The 19,607-nt window shown below is 48.9% G+C and overlaps 3 protein-coding genes across 3 annotated transcripts; all 3 read left to right on the top strand.

Moving 5' to 3' along the window:
- The first annotated feature begins 1,292 nt into the window (after window positions 1-1,292).
- Window positions 1,293-2,481, top strand: LOC121833023. Its single transcript, XM_042286074.1, has 2 exons — window positions 1,293-1,642; window positions 2,361-2,481. Exons 1-2 carry the CDS (start codon window positions 1,329-1,331, stop codon window positions 2,377-2,379), a joined length of 333 nt encoding a protein of 110 aa, XP_042142008.1. The 5' UTR covers window positions 1,293-1,328; the 3' UTR covers window positions 2,380-2,481.
- A 1,058-nt stretch (window positions 2,482-3,539) lies between these two features.
- LOC115329558 (uncharacterized protein K02A2.6) lies at window positions 3,540-4,500 on the top strand. The gene has a single exon (XM_029991178.4). It carries the CDS (start codon window positions 3,559-3,561, stop codon window positions 4,414-4,416), a length of 858 nt encoding a protein of 285 aa, XP_029847038.2. The 5' UTR covers window positions 3,540-3,558; the 3' UTR covers window positions 4,417-4,500.
- An 857-nt stretch (window positions 4,501-5,357) lies between these two features.
- Window positions 5,358-8,505, top strand: LOC121838487 (antifreeze protein Maxi-like; the record flags this gene model as incomplete). Its single annotated transcript, XM_042294765.1, has 2 exons — window positions 5,358-5,858; window positions 8,431-8,505. Coding segments are annotated over 2 exons (576 nt in total), but the record flags the coding sequence as incomplete, so codon positions are not given.
- Window positions 8,506-19,607: the final 11,102 nt, after the last annotated feature.

Here is a 19,607-nt window from a genome sequence, read left to right as displayed (position 1 = left end):
CTGTGCAGGGGAAGAAGATTGTTATTGAAGTTTTTAATACTTCTAAAAAAAAGATGAAAATTTATGTCAAAATAAATTTGACGTAACTATTGAGGAGTCATACGCAAAAGAAAAATATGTTCTTTTTTTAAACAGCGTTGATGGAAAAAAGAGATATCATAAAACGAATTTACAACGGAGAACAAAAATATCAGAGCTAGATGTCATATCTGGGCGCGCGCCGCCGATAACAGAATATCGTAGTACGGCGCATGCGCCACTAAAAGATAAAAAGAGGTGCTCCGCTGGCTGCCGCCTTTCTTTTGCTCAGTTACCCCCCATCCATGAGCATGGTGGAATAAACCTGTCCTTTCGCCTTTGGAAACCTGCTTGTTCCTCGCTTCTGGCCGACATACAACAACTGGCGACGAGGTTGGGACAAGGACCGTCGGCCGAGAACAGCAGGTGTTTCCGCAGGGGCGGACATAGCATCGACAGCCATCATGAGCGAAGAAGCCGGGACGCACTTCGCCGGTCGAATGGGTTATCTGGAACCGTTCGACGAGTCTTCCAGCGACTGGGCTTCTTACGACGAAAGGTTAACGTCGTTCCTGATCGTCAACGGAGTTCCAGAGAGCGACAAAGTTCACGCCTTCCTCAGCATCATCGGTCCGAAGACCTACGCGCTACTGAAGTCCCTGACTGCTCCGGAGCTGCCTTCAACGAAGAGCTTCGAGTACCTCAAGAAGGCCCTCGGCGACCACCTGTCACCCAAGCCGTCCATCATCGGTGAGCGAGCCAAGTTTCACCGGAGAGGGCAATATGAAGGCGAGTCTATTTCCGGGTACGTCGCCGAACTTCGAAAACTGTCGCAAACGTGCGACTATGAAAGCGTTTTGGACGAGTCACTCCGCGACCGCTTCGTGTGCGGATTATTAAGGGAAGACATACAGCGCGTGCTGTTCACGGAAGACAGCAAGCTAACGTTCCAGAAAGCGGTGGAACGCGCCCAAGCCATGGAAGCTGCGAAGCAAAGCGCGGCTGAGGCTCGCGTCGGCAACTCAAGCGTCACTGACGTGCACAAGGTGCAAGCAGGGAATGAGAAGCAGAGGGACAGCTGCTATCGCTGCGGGTCGTCACGGCACCGCAGTCAAGAGTGCCCTCATCGGCAGAGTGTATGCCACAAGTGCGGCAAGAAAGGTGACATCCAAAGGGTTTGCCGAAGCGGGACTGACGTAGGGGGCAAGAAACGTCCGCCAGGAAAAAGGGTAAAAACGCTGGAAGTTGAAGGAAGACTAGCCGTCGTACACGGCGTGTCTTCGCCCAGCCTTACCCCAGTGACGGTGCAGATGGTGATCAACGGATCTGCGGTTGAAATGGAACTAGACACAGGAGCAGCGGTAACTGTAATGTCTGCTAAACAGTTTCACCAGTCTTTTCCGTCTGTGAAACTGACGCCAACTGTAGTCAGGCTTCGCACCTACACGGGAGCCCTGGTTCGACTTCAAGGCGTTGCGACAGTCAATGTGCAACATGGTGAGGCGTCAGTACAGCTGCCACTGTACGTCGTCGATGGAGCCGGGCCGCCACTACTGGGCCGGGAGTGGCTTCGAACGATACGACTCGACTGGAACAAGATCTGGGAGCTGAATCACATCTCAAGGTCAGACGTTTTTGCTTCTAAACGTATAAAACAGAAGCTTGACTCTTTGCTGTCAAAGTACGAGCCACTGTTCAACGATGAGCTCGGAACTATAACTGAAGAACGAGCAGAACCTTTCTTCAAACCGAACGCGAAACTGAAATTTCTAAAAGCGAGAAACGTTCCGTTCGCGTTGCAAACGGCTGTTGAGGCGGAGTTGTCGAAAATGGAAAAGATGGGCATTATCACTCCGGTGACTACAGCAGAATACGCCACGCCTGTCGTGCCGGTTATCAAAAAGGACGGGGGCATTCGTCTTTGCGGCGATTATAAGACCACTGTCAACCCTTGTCTTGATATTGACCGTTATCCACTTCCAAAAGTTGATGATCTATTCGCGGCTCTATCAGGAGGCGAACTCTTTTCGAAGATAGATCTTAACCGAGCTTATCAGCAGGTGGTGATGTCAGAGTCGTCAAAACGCTACCTCACGCTGAACACGCACAAGGGGCTGTTCATTGTAAACAGACTTCCTTTTGGAATCTCGTCAGCACCCGGAATTTTTCAAAGAATAATGGACACCATGCTGAAAGGTTTGAGCGGCGTTTGTTGTTATGTAGATGACATTTTAGTCACGGGCAAGACTACGGAAGAACACATGGCCAACCTTGAAGCAGTGTTGAAGCGTCTGCTTGAACGAGGAGTTCGAGTCAAGAAAGAAAAATGTTCGTTTTTTCAGCCTGAACTTCGCTATCTAGGTCACAGGATCAGCGCTGACGGCATCTCGACGTCGTCTGACAAGGTGGAGGCGGTGCTCCAGGCTCCCGAGCCCAAGACAAAGCAGCAGCTCCAGTCTTTTTTGGGTGACGTCAATTACTACGCCAAGTTCGTGCCCCATCTTGCAACGACAGCCCGACCGTTTTACAGATTGCTGCGCAAGGACGAGCCATGGTGTTGGGACCAGCTTTGCCAGGAAGCCTTCAACACCATCAAGGCCGAGCTGGCGTCGCCTCCCACCTTGGCCCACTACGACCCCGACAAACCGCTAAAGCTAGCGTGTGACGCCTCTCACTACGGGGTAGGTGCTGTAATTTTTCACGTTTACGCAGATGGCAGCGCTAAACCCATCGCTTACGCTTCGCGTACGCTATCGAACGCTGAAAAAGGGTACAGTCAGCTCGAAAAAGAGGCACTAGCCATTATTTTTGGAGTTAAGAAATTCCACTCGTATCTTTATGGTCGGCTCTTCACTTTGGTCACGGACCACAAACCGCTCCAGACCATTTTAGGTTCGAAAACTGGAATTCCAACCGTTGCCGCTGCGCGATTGCAGCGTTGGGCAGTCGCATTGTCGGCCTACACCTACGATCTTATCTTCAAGAGATCAAGCGAGAATGCCGAAGCAGATTTTTGCTCGCGTCTTCCACTACCGACCGTTGGAAACGAGACTAAAGAAAATGAGGAATCATTCTACTCATTGCGACTGCAATCACTGCCGGTATCTAGTAGTGATATAGCACGTGCAACAGCGCGAGATCCAGTTTTGTGCCAAGTGAAAGAATTCACAAGCGCAGGCTGGCCCGCGTCTGTCTCTGACGAGAAACTAAAGCCTTTCTTCGACAGACGCAACGAGTTGACCATTCATCAGGGCTGCATCATGCTCGGAATGCGAGTTGTCGTCCCAGGGAAACTGCAATCCCTGCTGCTGGATGAACTTCACGAGGGCCATTCGGGTATTGTGCGCAGCAAGGAGCTCGCGCGCAGTTACGTTTGGTGGCCGAGCATCGAGGCGGACCTGGAGCGCAGCGTAAAAAAACTGCATAAGTTGTCAAGAGCAACGTAGTGCGCCTGCCAAGGCACCCCTCCATCCGTGGTCATGGCCCACAACGCCGTGGCAACGTGTTCACATAGTCTTTGCTGGACCTTTTCTTCAGTCTATGTTCCTTGTTGTGGTAGATGCCCACTCCAAGTGGCCAGAAGTATTCATGATGCGCTCAACCACGACGGAGAGCACGATTAACACTTTGAGAGAACTTTTTTCTCGTTTTGGCAACCCTGAAACTATCGTGTCAGACAATGGTCCTCAGTTCACGTCACGGGAGTTTAAACGGTTCACACAGGAAATTGGCTCTCGTCACGTCCTGACAGCTCCCTACCATCCAAGTTCAAATGGTTTAGCCGAACGCTTTGTACAGACCCTCAAGAACGCCCTCCGTAAAAACAAGGAGAGTGCGCCTTTGCATGTGAAGTTGCAGACGTTTCTGCAGAGCTACCGCAACACGGCTCACGCCACAACGAACGAGTCACCCGCCAATTTGTTTTTGGGGCGACGTTTGCGCAGTCGCCTAGACGTTCTAAAGCCTTCTGTGGGGGAAAGGGTACCCCGCAAACAGTTCATGCAGACTGCAAGCCGGCGTGGGCACGATCGTGACTTTGCCGTTGGTGATCATGTGCTCATCCGTAACTACTGTGGCAAACCCAAGTGGGTGCCTGGAGTGATTCTTGCGCAGCATGGTCCTGTTTCCTACCAAGTACGCGCCACCACCTCCAGAGGCAGCTTCACCTGGCGTCGGCACAAGGACCAGCTGCTAAGAACTCCAAGCCTTGTCGACGAGGACGCTGACCAGGAAGGCACAGAGTTCTTGTTGGTTCAACCGAGCGACAACGCACCCCAACCATCGTCCTCGTCACCTACTGGCGGAACTGTCCCAGCCGAAGCAGCACAAGCGCCTGCTGCCCGACGGTATCCGGCAAGAACCCGGAAACCTCCCGAAAGATTTCAAGCCGGATCTTAACCTTTTTGAGCGTGTTCAAATAAAGAGGGAGGAAATGTCATGTCTGGGCGCGCGCCGCCGATAACAGAATATCGTAGTACGGCGCATGCGCCACTAAAAGATAAAAAGCGGTGCTCCGCTGGCTGCCGCCTTTCTTTTGCTCAGTTACCCCCCCTCCATGAGCATGGTGGAACAAACCTGTCCTTTCGCCTTTGGAAACCTGCTTGTTCCTCGCTTCTGGCCGACATACAACACTATATTTACGGCGCGAAACGAATTTGTATTTGGCGCCAGCGAGACCCGCTTTTGCCATTTGGTCACGTGGTAGACCTGTGCGCCGCTGCCCTGGGCTGCCGCCGTGGCAAAGTCAATAAAGCGCGATCCAAACCAACGCTTCTTTCTCCGCCTGTAGGTCGTGCGGCTGCGGATGTGACGTATTTTCGTGACGTCGCGCCACTTCTTCGCTCCTTCCGGGCGCGCACAAAAAAGTTGGATAGTTTCAACTTCTTTATCAACGCGCACAAAAACGCGAGGTGACGTAGTAGGACGCTCCTGTGTCCCGGCCAATCGGTGGAGGGCAAGCTAGTTCCGGCTCCGCGTTTCTCGCCGTCTGGCTGCCCTCTCCTCCCCCCCTTTTATTCTCTTCCAACATGACAACGCGACCTCTCTCTCTCTCTTTCTCTCGCCGTCTGGCCGGCCAGTCTGTCGCAGTTGCACTTTGCTTGTGCGCTCGTGCCGAAGTTTCGCCCGTCCAAACCAAAGCACACGGTTCTGACTCAGAAAGCGCGCCCGGAAACAGCAAAAACGCCACGAAATGCGTCACATTCGCAGCCGCACGACCTACAGGCGCAAAAAGAAGCGTTGGTTTGGATCGCGCTTAAGCCGCCGCCACCACCGCCGCCGCCGCCGCCGCCGCCGCCGCCGCCGCCGCCGCCGCCGCCGCCGCCGCCGCCGCCGCCGCCGCCGCCGCCGCCGCCGCCGCCGCTGCCGCCGCCGCCGCTGCCGCCGCCGCCGCTGCCGCCGCCGCCGCTGCCGCCGCCGCCGCTGCCGCCGCCGCCGCTGCCGCCGCCGCCGCTGCCGCCGCCGCCGCCGCCGCTGCCGCCGCCGCCGCTGCCGCCGCCGCCGCTGCCGCCGCCGCCGCTGCCGCCGCCGCCGCTGCCGCCGCCGCCGCTGCCGCCGCCGCCGCTGCCGCCGCCGCCGCTGCCGCCGCCGCCGCTGCCGCCGCCGCCGCTGCCGCCGCCGCCGCTGCCGCCGCCGCCGCTGCCGCCGCCGCCGCTGCCGCCGCCGCCGCTGCCGCCGCCGCCGCTGCCGCCGCCGCCGCTGCCGCCGCCGCCGCTGCCGCCGCCGCCGCTGCCGCCGCCGCCGCTGCCGCCGCCGCCGCTGCCGCCGCCGCCGCTGCCGCCGCCGCCGCTGCCGCCGCCGCCGCTGCCGCCGCCGCCGCTGCCGCCGCCGCCGCTGCCGCCGCCGCCGCTGCCGCCGCCGCCGCTGCCGCTGCCGCCGCCGCCGCTGCCGCCGCCGCCGCCGCTGCCGCCGCCGCCGCCGCTGCCACCGCCGCCGCCGCTGCCGCCGCCGCCGCCGCTGCCGCCGCCGCCGCCGCTGCCGCCGCCGCCGCCGCTGCCGCCGCCGCCGCCGCTGCCGCCGCCGCCGCCGCTGCCGCCGCCGCCGCCGCTGCCGCCGCCGCCGCCGCTGCCGCCGCCGCCGCCGCTGCCGCCGCCGCCGCCGCTGCCGCCGCCGCCGCCGCTGCCGCCGCCGCCGCCGCTGCCGCCGCCGCCGCCGCTGCCGCCGCCGCCGCCGCTGCCGCCGCCGCTGCCGCCGCCGCCGCTGCCGCCGCCGCCGCTGCCGCCGCCGCCGCTGCCGCCGCCGCCGCTGCCGCCGCCGCCGCTGCGCTCTCGTGTGTGGTTCCTTTCATACTTGTTTTCTTCTTCCCGTCATTTTCCTTGGGTAGTCTTTTTTTGATTTTGTACTCGCTTGATACTGCAGCATTTACGTGGATTCGCGGAACAAGTCCTGCTACGTTTTGAGTGACATATGTGGAAACTAGTCAACGATGACTCTGGTCAAATATCAGTAGACCTCTCTCTTGACAAATGGCGACTTTTTGAGTTTGTGTTAAAATGTTTTCGTGACGGTCGTTGCGGGACGTATGGATACGATGGACAGGTGAGAAACAACTTATTAACAGGCTTTCTTAATCATGTAGCACGCGAGTAAACTGCTGCAGCCGTTTTTTGATTTTTTTTTTAATCTCGTGATAGAATGGATTTCGTTTCTTCGTCGTTATCCGTCTTTACTTGCGTCAATATTTGTAAATATGCGTGGTAATCTAGTTTTCACTGGAAGGTGAATAACACGTTTGTGTGATTATTGAAGTGCGTTGTTTTTACTTACGTGTTTGCTTATCGTAATGTTATTTTATTACCTTTACCGCGCTTATACTAGAATCTTCACTGTATTAAGGTAATAGTGTTATTGTATGCAAAATGAAATTACTGGACTAAATAGTAAGTTTAGTACCCCTGCCACACGAAAAAATTTAAATATTTTCATTAAATGATATAAGATTTAATTAGCTTGCGGTCTGGAGTGATTATACGAGCATCGCAAGCTGATTGGTCGACCTCATAATTTCATTCGATCAAAATTATATTAATTTTGCCATGTGGCCAATGTATATTGCGATAATTCAGTGTCGGTACGCGATAACATCGCTGACATGGGCGTCAGTAACACTTGTCTAGCCCTGTCCGCGTTGCATATGTCTACCTGATTTTTAAGTGATCTGTTTTGCTGGGTCGAATCACTGCGTTTCTCGCCATTTTTTCGAAGTATATCTGTATAAAATACGCATTCCTACCGCAATATTTGCGTGACTCAATGTTTTCGACTTAAAACAATCACATTTTCCTATAGACGTCTTCTTATTCGCGTACCTCGTGCCATTTCGTATCGATTATTTAGCTGCATAATATTTTGCCCGTGTGATAAATTGTTTTCTAGACTCGTTGCTATGTGCAGCTTTCATCTTATTTAATAAGGCACGCCTATGTGACTAAAAGCGCGTTACGACGGTCGATCCACGCACGTTGCCTTCGCTTCGACGAGCGCCCCCGGTGGCCTTCCTTTGCGACGTCATGAGAAGAGAACTCCGGCCTTCTCTTCTAGAAGGTGTTGGCGTGGTGCGCCGTCGGTGGAACGCGTTTTTGCACTCCACTGCCGCCGCCACCGGAAGGGAACACTCCGGCGCGCCGATGCCGTGAATTTCTGAACGGAGCACATGTCTATCACGTGCTGCTTGCGCTATTTCGGGAGCTTTCTATGAGCTCTTAAAGGCCGACGACCAGACTCGAGATTCTGCAAGGCAGAAGATCCTCCTCACCATGGAAGAGAAGGAGACAGGCAGCGGTGGACAGGTTAAAAGGGGGAGAGGAGGAAGCGAGAGAAAAGTGGAAAGCGCGAACTGGTCGTCGGTCTTTAAGCGCCGTTCACATAATTGCGACCGAGTACGACCGAAAGAGACCAGACCGGTTTTTAAGCCTCTTGCGATCTCTTCAGACCAGCTCCGCTGCAGCGCATCCGGTCCTTATAAGTCGCAAGAGGCTTAAAAACCGGTCTGGTCTCTCTCGGTCTTAGTGGGTCGAAGAGTGTGAACGGCCCTTTAGAGTTACTTATCAATCTTTGTTTTTTTGTTGCACTTCAAACGAAGATGAATAAGTAACTTTTAGAGTTCATAGGCAGCTTTCTAAAGAGCGCAAGCACCACGTGAGAAATAGTGGCCAGTCGCGTGGTAAATAGAGGCCAGCTTTTCGCGCCCGCCCGCGGGCATCAACTACAAGTTCGATTCGCGCCGTAGATATAGCTCTCAAATTTTTTTTTCTCCATTGGAAATTCGTTTCGTGACTAACTTTTCCCATCCAGGCTTTATTTTTTTTTGTTTCTTACTTAGCATGTTTCCTTTAAGAAAAACATATTTGAAGCCGCCAATACAAGCACTTTACGGATCATCACACTTCCTAACACAAAATTTCGTTATTGGAGGCACTACATTTGCTTTGCAAGTTGAATAAATACTTGCGGAATGTTCGTCTGCACTACCCATTGGTGTCTTCGTAAAAGTGCTGTATTCATCAGGAGAATTGCCCAAACCATTTTCTACTAAGTGAACTTCCTGCTTTTCTTGAAGTTCAAATTCTTCAATGTAGTCTCCTTTTTCCTACAAGTACTCTTCATTCTACCGCTAATCAATATAGAGGATAGGAATCAATTTAATTTAGATCGGCATTTGAATCGTGACTTCAATGAGTCCAGTTTTATTATTGTACAAACCAAATCTTTCCCTCAGAAATAATTCTTCCAATATTGTTATTTACCGTTTCTCTATTATTCTATTATTTTTGTGTGCATCTCTACTGTAGAATTATTAAGTAAGAATTACGATAGGCTGAACCACGCAAATCAAAGTGATCTGTTTAGCAAATAGGGGCGTTGAGCTTGATTTCTGGCTTCCAATTCGTTTGTGAGTTTTTAATATCCTTTTGCAATAATATCAGAGAGCCAAAATGAATATTAATATTTAATTAACTAAAGAAAAATCAATTTCCTTTTTTTTTCCACAGCAAAACCAACGCTTTTAAGGCACTTTAGGCGGCTTGCAGAACCCTGGCAACCTAGGTTCAATCTTCACCCCTGCCCGTTTCGATCTGGATGGGCATCGTACCGGCGTGCTGTCGTGGTCACCACTGCGTGATGCACGTTAAAGACCCCAGGCTAGCGGTTATACTGCACTGGCTAAATTTCTCACCTCAAGCTGGAAGACTTGTTACCTGTTGAGGCAGGCCAATTTCTAGATTGTATAAACATACACACAACCCATTTTTCTTAGGCGGCTTGCAAAAGTTGGTTTTTCAGCGTATCGCGCTGTAATTTTCTACAAATGTGCATGCAGGTGGTGAAAGTTTACAGAGAAAAAAATTAAAAAGAAGCTTATCTCGTTACAAAAAAAAAAAAAAAAAAAAAAAAACAGACACTTTTTTATTATTATTTTGTACGCCGCCACTTGGCAGACGAGGGAGAGGTGCTGCCGCTGTACGGCGTATGCCGCATCCAGGGAGCGCCGGCCAAATCAGGTTATGTCAGCAGACGATCGCGCAAAAGTACCCGAGTCGGCTGGCGCTCCCCCGACGAGGTTCGTCGTCGAATCTTTTGACACACAGTGCGAAATTGTGGTGTCCCATGACGTCATAATGTATATGTTGGGTGTAAAGTCGGGGTGTAAAGTGAAGCCATGGCGTAACGCTTTGCGACGTCTTGACACCTTGACCTCATGCGATCGTATCGTATACTGTCACTTGACACGTAAAGTCATATAATTTAGCCGGAGCACTAATAAACACCAGCCATGAAATCGCACCATTTCTCCTTCAATGCAATTCTGTATATGTCACCTTTCAAATATATATAGAAATACAACTGTAATGTTTTGGTGTCGTAATCTCAAATATTCAGTATATGGAATAACAAGCAAAAATTTGGCTGAACCGTTCCGAACTGGTGATCGTTAAATAATTTCCTTGTTTAGTTTCGGTTCAGTCTCAAGATGGTGGCAGAGATTTATGATCGCTTCGGTTCCGGTTCGACTGAAAATAATCATTCGCTTTTGGTTTTCGGTTCGGTTCGGTTCCGGTTTGACACTGTGGTCACGTGACTTGCGACGGTGAGGGGAAAGGGAGGCAACCGAGGAGGACGAGATGGGACTGTATACAGTATACTCCGTTGGCGGCGCAGCGTTATGCCACCTCGGAAGTATTTTTATCACCGCAGGGAGAACACCCTAAAAAGGGAAGGGATAAAAATACAAAGGTAAGGGGAACAATGGGGCGGGGGGGGGGGGGGGGGGAGTGATTGGTATTTTCCGTGACATATATTTTCCCGAAGCTATTGAAGCTGGTATTTAGGATACCCAAAGTCGATTTCCGCTGCTAAGTTTAGCGGGGAACCTAGATCGGGTGTCACGGGACGTCAATTTTCTCCAAAAATTAAGCGGAGCAATTGAATTGGTGTTTACGTCACAAGACGTGAATATTTCTGCTAAATTTAGCTGGCAAACTGCACTGACCGATAGGTCACAAGACTTCAATTTCTCCACTTGGTATTGGTCGCGTGACATTAAGGCTAGTGACGTCCGTTTCCCGGCTAAATTTAGTGGAAAATGCACAGGCGGTCTGATCAACGGACTGTCAAAACTTCGGCATTGGGTGCTCGGTTAAAAAAAAAAAAATTCCATGCTTTAATAACTGGGACGCTCCAACTCATAGCAGTTACTTGCTTGTATTAGGGTGAATCTTGCAAGCGAGATCAATTTGACATGACGATTGAAAACCCGAGACTGTGGTTTGAAAAACGGAAAATCTTGAAGTAGGAAGAAAAAGGGACAAACAACGTCCCAAACTCAGCTGAAAACTTTATTGCCTCGATGTCTTATATACCCCTCCCCCGGACGTCAAACGTCGCCACCACCACAACGGTTGATCACTGAACTACAAACAGTACAACGGGATGGCAATACATCGAACCGCAACCAATACATAAAAAAAGAAAAAAAAATAGAAAAAAAGCGTTATATAACAGAAACACAAGGTCTTCACCACCGCACCCGGAAGGACTTCGACGCGCACAATGTAACACCAGCAACTGAAAACACAAAAATGACCGTCTCTAACTTACCCCCCTTTCCCCTGTACTGAACCATGAATCACAAGCAGTCGCCAACAATGCCCCCATTACGATCCCGAACCCAACAATGCAAACAACTGCGAAGCATCCTCCTCCCCTTATACGTTCACCGTACACTAGGTCTTTACAGACGAAGAAACTTTTTTGATTCACTTCCAATTTGCAGTGACACTTGGCTAATGCAATGTCCTGATGTTTTATGCGAACAGTTTGCCGCACAACACGTCTCATCTCCTCACGCTCTTCGTGTACGATTTCTGTCTCTGACCAGTTCGCTGTACATGCATTACACTCCTGGAGATGCCTCGCTAGTTCAGAGTTTGAAGTGTTAATCCGCACATTCCGTTTATGTTCTGTCAACCTATCGTTAATGCATCTTGCAGTCTGACCAACATATTTAAAGCCGTATTCCAAAGGAGTTTCATACACTATTCCACTGACACATGGAACAGATCTGTCACGATTCATTTTTTTACATTCCTTTTGTCCTGCCTCAAAAGGAGTCAGTTTAGCTAATTTGAAATCGCATGTAAAAACGGTGTTAACCACAAATCTCTCTGCACATGCCTTCAAGTTATGCGAAATGGCGTGAAAATCTGGAATGGCAGCCCGTCGGTTCTCGACACTTCGCCTATCTTGCTTATCTTCGATATGTAGAGCAAGCTGCCGTTTCATGAAGGATTCTTGATAGCCGACCCTCTCCAGTCTTCCCCGTTGTCTTTTTAAAGGTTGCTCTATGTAATGAATGCATGACCTTTGTAGAGCGTTCTGGGTCAGAGACTTCACTACCCCTGCCTTTACAATTTTAGATTGACAACTCTGCTTCGATAGGACCGGTTTTGGTGCCTGCTTCCCTTATTCCCAACACAGCCGACTGCCCACATGAATGCGAAAATCCGAAAATTGAATGACATTCTCCTCCGACTTTTCCATAGTGAAACGCAGCTCCGGGGCCGCTGAACTTATTACATTTTGTGGAGTATTCGAAAAGTTATCTTGAAAAGTGCACACTATTATATCGTCGACATGTCTTCGGACAAAACCTACATCTGGGGGCAACACCCTCAGCTTCGCAACCACAACTCTGTCTAGGGTGTTGAGATAAATCTTGGCCATAAGCAGCGTGACCGACGATCCTATACAGACACCCTCCTGCTATACCTACATTCGTTCATCATACTTAATAAGTGTTGACTGCAGGTATCGGTCCAGAACTATGACAAAACCATCTACCGACACTCCCGACTTTAAGTGAAATTTCAGTATATTTAGCTCTAACAGTTCCTTCACCGCCGACATCAGTCTTTTCTTTTCAAGAGAATAATATAGATCCTTTATGTCCATTGAGAAAACTGAACACTTCCTACAGTGATTGCTATTCATGACATCAATAAGCTCTCCTGAATTTCTTAAGGATAGATTATGCTCCAAGGAGATTAGCCCTAACCCATGTTGGAGAAGAGAAGAAACGATCGTCTGCCAAGTGCCAATTTCATTTATAACAACTCGGAGACGCATGTCAACCTTGTGGTCTGTTAAAAAGAATTTCAAACATAAAGTCGTCTTGGATTGGGACATGATGCTCTTCACTACACTCTTCTTTTCCTCATCCTTTAGTACGTTACAAATGTCTCTCCTTAACTTTCCTAACTTCCCTTTTCATTTCCTGAACAATGACCCCAAAGCATCGTCTGTGTTTCTCCGGAATGCCTGCTCCGTTATGACAACAAACTATCCGGACTTATCCGTTTGAAGGAGTTTCAAAGACTGATTCCAGCTCCTTCTTCACCATGTTTACGTATTTGAAATTCCTCCTCTCCGACGGGTATGCGTCCCCCCTAACCTTTCCTAATCTCCCTACAGTTTGATCGACAAATGAAACTCTTTCATCGTGATTTACATACCGTGCAACGGTCTAGACCGCGGAAAACAGATCCAGTCTGGATGGCTTTACATTCATACAAAACTTAGGACCTTTTCCCAGTATTGCTTCTGTTCTTTCCGAAATCGGTTCTTTACAAGGCCACACCTGGTTGACACACCGTCTCAACCGGGCCATACATCCAAACGTCGGGCACAGTCACATTCCGCAGTTTCATCATCTTGATCGAGCTCAAAACATGCGATCTTTTCACATACGAAATCTGGTTGTACTGAACCGCCATGACATTGTCTCAGTGTTGATATTCCTTGCTTTTCCTGAATTCCCTGCCCAGGAGGATGTCCTACAGTCCATCGCTCGCACTCCGGAATTTGTGGATTCTGTTGGTCGCTCCTTCTCTGTATGTCCTGAGGATTCTTTTCTTCTTCATGTGAGGTTGCCTGTTGAAAGATGCTTGAAAAGCAGCGGATCGATGAAGTTCTTGCGAAGAGAAAGCCCGAAACAGGCTACATCTGCTTCCAGCTCCGCCAATAAGTGTTGCCAAATGGCGCCAACAAATAACCTCCAAACGGCCGGGCGATTTAGCCCAAATATAACCAAACCCCTAAACAAGTAATAGCCCAAAATAGCCGAACACAAATAAATTGTTTTTATTCAAGATTTTTGCCGACATTTCACATTTTAAGTCATCAAACGACTGGCACTCTTCCGCGTACATGACACCACTAGTGAACTTCTCGAAAAAAGCCTCAGGCGGTTCGAAATCCCTGCAGTATCATTTACCGTTGCTGTGTAGACCATACTCCACGTGCAAGACATTCTCCAGCGTGTCAATGCCCATCCGATTCCGCAGATCGGTCTTCGTACGAGTCACTTAGCTGAACATGCTTTCAACAGCTGCGTTTGACATAGGCAGTGTCAACATAGCAAGTGCAACATCGGACAACATCGAGAACAGTCGGTTTCCAGCGCAATCAGTCTCACTCGACACACGAATCCAGAACTTACAAACTGTCTTTTCCTGTAGCGCTTTCAGTTTCATTTGTAGGAGGCGGTACTCTGACTCTACTGAGTTGACGTCCGCTGATCGAATCAGGCTCAAAAGGGCTTGAAAAAAAATCATGAAACGGCAGGTTTTCCATTATCTGCACCACAAAAGGTGGAGGTTCTCAAAAACACTCAAAATTGAAGGGAATCGCTTTAGAAATGATTTAACACATTTCACAAGAAACTGTCTACATCGCTCTAACAACCCAGTCTTAACATCCTCAGAAAGAGTGGACCGTTTTAGACAATTCCGAAATACTCCGCCCATGTCACAGGCTCTAACGTGCATGAATTGCGCTTCCCAGTTCGATCCGGGCGACGCATGATTGGGCAAGACGACACGCAACATCAGACGCTTCACGAACGCCAGCAAGTCACTGTACAACTTAGACGGGTCCGGATTCTCGCTCTGAAACAATTTGTTCATGCGGTCAAACTCGTCAATGATGAGGCTGAGGAACTTCAACAGCAGCAGGTTAATGTCATCATTGAACATGTCGCTAAGCACTTTAGCTGTATAGCAGCGCTTTGTTGTTTTTGCAAACACAAAATGAGTCTTCAATTCTACCCATTGGTCAAGGACCGTTCGAATGGCGCCCCAAATACTAAGTCACCACGTGCCAGAGAGCCCGACTAACTTCTTGGGCCTGTCACCAGAATTGATGGCAGCGAACACAGCGTGATACTCTTGCTGCCACTTAGGCGAGTGCGCAAATCAGTTGAACCATTCACGTACAAGAAAATCAACTTGCGTGGGCAAAATAGAAACCGCTTTGTTGCACGCTAGATGCAACGAGTGACAAACGCACCTAACCAATATTAGGCCACTGTTAACTTCTTTCATGCGAGTGAACAGGCTGTTGTTTCACCCACACATGGCACTAGCACCGTCAGTACCAATGCCGACGCAATCTTCTAGAGCGAGGTCAGAGGATGAAAGAAACGCACTTAAACTCGAAAATAAGCCTTCAGACGTCGCGTTGTAAATAGGCACAAGGCCCAAGAATGACGTGCAAAAAGAGTTGGTTTTCCTAGAATAGTGCCTCGACACGACAGCGAGTTCCTTAGTGGCAGACACAACCGTGCTCTCGTCAAGTAGAAGAGAGTACTTGCACGCCTTCATGTCACTGAGTATCATTTCTTTAAATGTTGGTCCAAGTACCTTGGTAATGAGCCATGTGTATTTTGCGCGTCCCATAGACAGGGCACCCGCAGTCACAGAGCCCTTGAAGCAGTCCTCCAGCAAGGGAGTCAGATGGTCTGCCGTCATGATCGAGCTGCGGACGGCAACATGGGCAGCCAGGCAGAGCTCGACCGTCTTGACTTGGCGATTTGCTTGCTGGCTCTGGAGCCGGGGCTCCAACTGGACGAAGTTGTCCAGTGGTCCAGGTTGAATGGCTGCTGCAGCAAGCTGCATGTTTCTTTGATGATTTGCCCTGGTTTTGTAGGCTTTGATGTCCTACACATGTGACCGTCGCTCGGCCCTGCATACGCGACAATACACCATGTCTCCAAAGGATGACTGCATCAGCCAGTCTGCACACATAATAGAAGTATTCCACCACACAACCTAGTTTCAACGAAATGTAAGCTCAATAATCAGGCAAAACCAAGCAATGTCTACGTACGATGAAATACACGAATGATTATCATGGCACACATACCTTTGAAATCTGGGTCTCTCTCCCATTCCCTCTTGTAGGACCTCGAGTACTTCGCCCATTTGCCCATAGCTGACGCAGACGTTGTGACAAAATGACGATCTGCATCTTGCCTCGATGTGCTGGCAGCCTTAAGCGCGATCCAAACCAACGCTTCTTTTTGCGGCTGTAGGTCGTGCGCGCCCCGGATGTGACGTATTTCGTGACGTCGCGCCGCTTCTTCGCTCCTTCCGGGCGCGCACAAAAAAGTTGGATAATTTCAACTTCTGAACGCGCACAAAAACGCGCTGTGACGTAGAAGGGCGCTCCTGTTTCCCGGCCAATCGGTGGAGGGCACTGCTCCGCGTTCCTTCACCGTCTGGCGGGCTGGCTGGCTGGCTGGTCTGGCCGCCGGCACCGCCGGTGTGCCGCAGCCGATTATCTTTTGAAGTTGCCTGCGAGTATGGCCCGTATGGCTGCGTCTATGAACTTTCCTCTGTTTCCGACGCGAGGAGGGTGACCGAAAAAAAGGCTGCAGCGGACGCGCAGAGGCAAGAAGAAGCTGCGCAGAAGGCCGCAGAAGCTGCCCTCGTTGATGTCCAAAGCAAGTGCTTTCAGTTGCTCAAGCTCGTCCAGAACTACCCTTGGTTGTACGGGAAGCTCCGGCGCGACGACAAAGACAACCCGAAACGGGAGAAGGTCTCGGAAGAGGTCGCCCGTCTGTTGGGCATCGTGCGCTGTAAGTACGGTTTTGCAACCCCTGACATCGTTTTTTAGCATTTTGTGTTGCGCGCATGGTTTAATTTATGTGATGGAGTGGAATTGTTTTTGAAGCAATATTGCGGAAAAATCCATTCAAAAATCGACAGACGAAGACGGTAATATTTGTAAATACCGAAATGCTTTTTTTTTTCACGTTTTTGCGTTGTATTGACGGTTTTTTCAACCAAAAACGAGAAGGAAGATAATCACTGCGACGCCTTTATTCCTCTTTTTGTTCAGCCCACAAGAAAGTGTTGTCTCGGTTGTATGAAAAAAGCTGAACTCCATTTGTGTCCTTCAGACAATCAATACTATTTAATTAGAACTTTCGATTGAGCCAAATATGTTTAAAATACTTCTCGAAACAAAATGACAAATTACAGTACCATATACCGCCCGAAACAAATTTTCACGATTCTTGTTTTATAGATTTGTTCCAATTGGCCCACAAAGTATACGTAGCATCGTACACACAGCAGATGTTAGCGAGATCGGTACTAAATGTCTGTACTTGATTCACTGCTAAGTTGATGGACAGTGAAAGCTATGCATTCTCTGTCTCTAGATCAGTCAGTCACCTGCCACTCAGTGCCTGACCCATTCTATGCCCGTGACTACCCGGAGAGTATGACCACGTTGTATGCGTGCACCCTATTGTTGATTTTTCCCGTGAGCATGTAGCTTCTACCGCCCTCTCAGCTTAGCAGTGAACCTACTATAGTTGTTTGCTTGAGAGCTTGGCGAGTCATTTTTAAGTGTGGGACTAAATTTGTTGTGAAAGTCCTTTGGACATGCGTTTTGTGTGTGCTGTTTGTTGCCCACGAAGCATTACAATTGCCTATGGCATTTTTGTCGTCTTTTTCACATTTCTGCATGAGTATATCATGTCTGTGAGGCTTGTCCCACACTAGAATCAACATATTTCTCTCCAGACGACATCTGAAAGACAAAGTGGAAGTACCTGAAGGACAAGTACGCCAAGGAGGCGGCCAAGGTGGCAGGAACAGAGCGCAGCGGCTGTGGAACCTCGGATGTCTACAAGCCAAAGTGGATCTACTTCGGCAGCTTGCGCTTCCTGACTGTGACAGTCAGGAAGCCACTGCTTTGCGGAAGTACATTTTTCATATTTCTCATTCGTATGCAACTACACGGTCCTTTTTGTCAATTATGCAGGTCTGAGGCTACAGGAACATCAGAAATCCAGTCCAGCACTCAACTGGAGGTAAGATAGCATGCAATGTATTGCGATGCCTCCTCATCATTATGTTAATGGGCTTACAGTCACGTTTCCAGGTGTCCTTCACAAGTGCTGTCATATGCGTTGAACTTTAACTTTTGTGGTGAATTATAGGAGTGACTCCATCATGCAACCGGTCACCTGGATGCACTGCAGGTACAAGCAAGCCAACTGATGAGATGACGAAGATCCCGTGGTGATTATTTGCCTGTCTTGACTTTCTTTCCAGTCTTTCAGACTAATGACCCTAGAAAAAAAAATCATTTGTATGAGAAATTTCTTGTGTCCAATCAACACATATGAATCATACAAGATATGTTAGAACATATAAGAACTTATAAGAACCATATAAGAATTATATGAGAACTATATAAAAATTATATAAGATATATAAGAACTCCATAAGAAACTTATAAGAAACTTCCCACTAGTTTCTTACATGGAGCTTGAATGTTCTCATATATCTTATATAGTTCTTATATAGCTCTTATATGGTTCTTATTCGGTTCTTATATGTTCTTATATATCTTGTATGATTCATATGTGTTTAGTGGACACAAAAATTTCTCATACAAATGAGAATTTTCAATAGGGGAGCATGGGCTGTAGCTTACAAAAGCTATTTCTTTTTGTTTTCTTGTGTTCCTCTATACAGTGCTTTCACCTTGAGTCATTTCCTTTGGCATTACAGCTGTCAACAGCACCACCTTCTTCCCCCCCCCCTTCCCCAAATGCGGCTTTTTTGGATAACCCTTATCTCTTAAATACTGAGCACACTGGCTAACCACCTAAATGAGGGGTCAGCCCCTGGCACAGTGTGCATGTGCAGTCGCTGGGCCGAAAAGAAGATTTTTTGGTTCGTGTTTTTTTTAGAAGGAAAGCCATCATAGCTTTCCGATTTTAGTTCGGTCTGATATTACTGGTTGATGTTTCACGTGGAACTCGAACCTAGGAATCTCGCAGATGGAAAAACTTTAGAGTTTTATCTTAACTATTCCGACAGTGTACTATACTTCATTTCAGCATAACTCTGAAAATGGTAAGAGCTGCACCCCTCGTGAGGGAATAAGAGCAACAGAGCAAGGTATGTGACAGCCCTTCGCAAGATGATTGCAACCTCGGACAGTATGCTGTCGCATGCCTCACTCTGACAGTCATTGGCTGGCTGGGCCATTGATATAACTGTTTAGCAAAGTTATTTTGAAACGGATTTTGATGAGTCTAATCACTCAGTTTTCTTGTTACAAAGACACCGGTAACAAAAACTCTTCAAACTTGGAGTATTGCTTGGAGTCTTCAAAGTTGGAGTATTTGAGGGAGGAGGATTCGACGAACAATATCTGTGTCTTTCACAAATAAGATCAGACAGACTTCTGGCAAGTTCAAGATATTTATCCAGTGGGGCTTGCTCATCTTTAAATGGATTATGAGTTGGAGGACTTGTTCGCAGTGTTTTTTGATGATCAGCAAGAGGACTCGTTCAGTTAATTTTCACACTGGCATCCTATGTTGGGGTTTTCAAATCCAAGGAGTACACTGATGCTCGCTGTGTAAACAGATGTTATAGAGGATAAAGCACACATAGTCGCACATGCGTGACTTTTAATTAGTACATTAAACTTGCATGCTTGCATCTTGTCGAGCAATATTGATATATAAAATGTGTATTGAGAGGGGGCTCAAGTGTTCTGTAGGCTAAGTTTCAGAAATCAGCACAGTGCTAAAGCATTTAGGCTTAAATATCCTTTTCTTCATAATTGCAGATACTTTTAAGCGTGTGTAAGCATACCCACACAGACACACACACACACACACCTGTTTCCCATCTGGCCCAATCCCACATTCACTTCGCGTCTCCTCGGCCAGCTGCTTCAAAGGGTTGCTGAGCCCTGATTTAGACTGCTTAGCTTATATT

This window comes from Ixodes scapularis, unplaced genomic scaffold, assembly GCF_016920785.2.
Source record: "Ixodes scapularis isolate PalLabHiFi unplaced genomic scaffold, ASM1692078v2 PGA_scaffold6__148_contigs__length_123643588, whole genome shotgun sequence".
Lineage (NCBI taxonomy): Eukaryota > Metazoa > Arthropoda > Arachnida > Ixodida > Ixodidae > Ixodes > Ixodes scapularis.
This window is presented reverse-complemented; position numbering and strand designations above follow the sequence as displayed.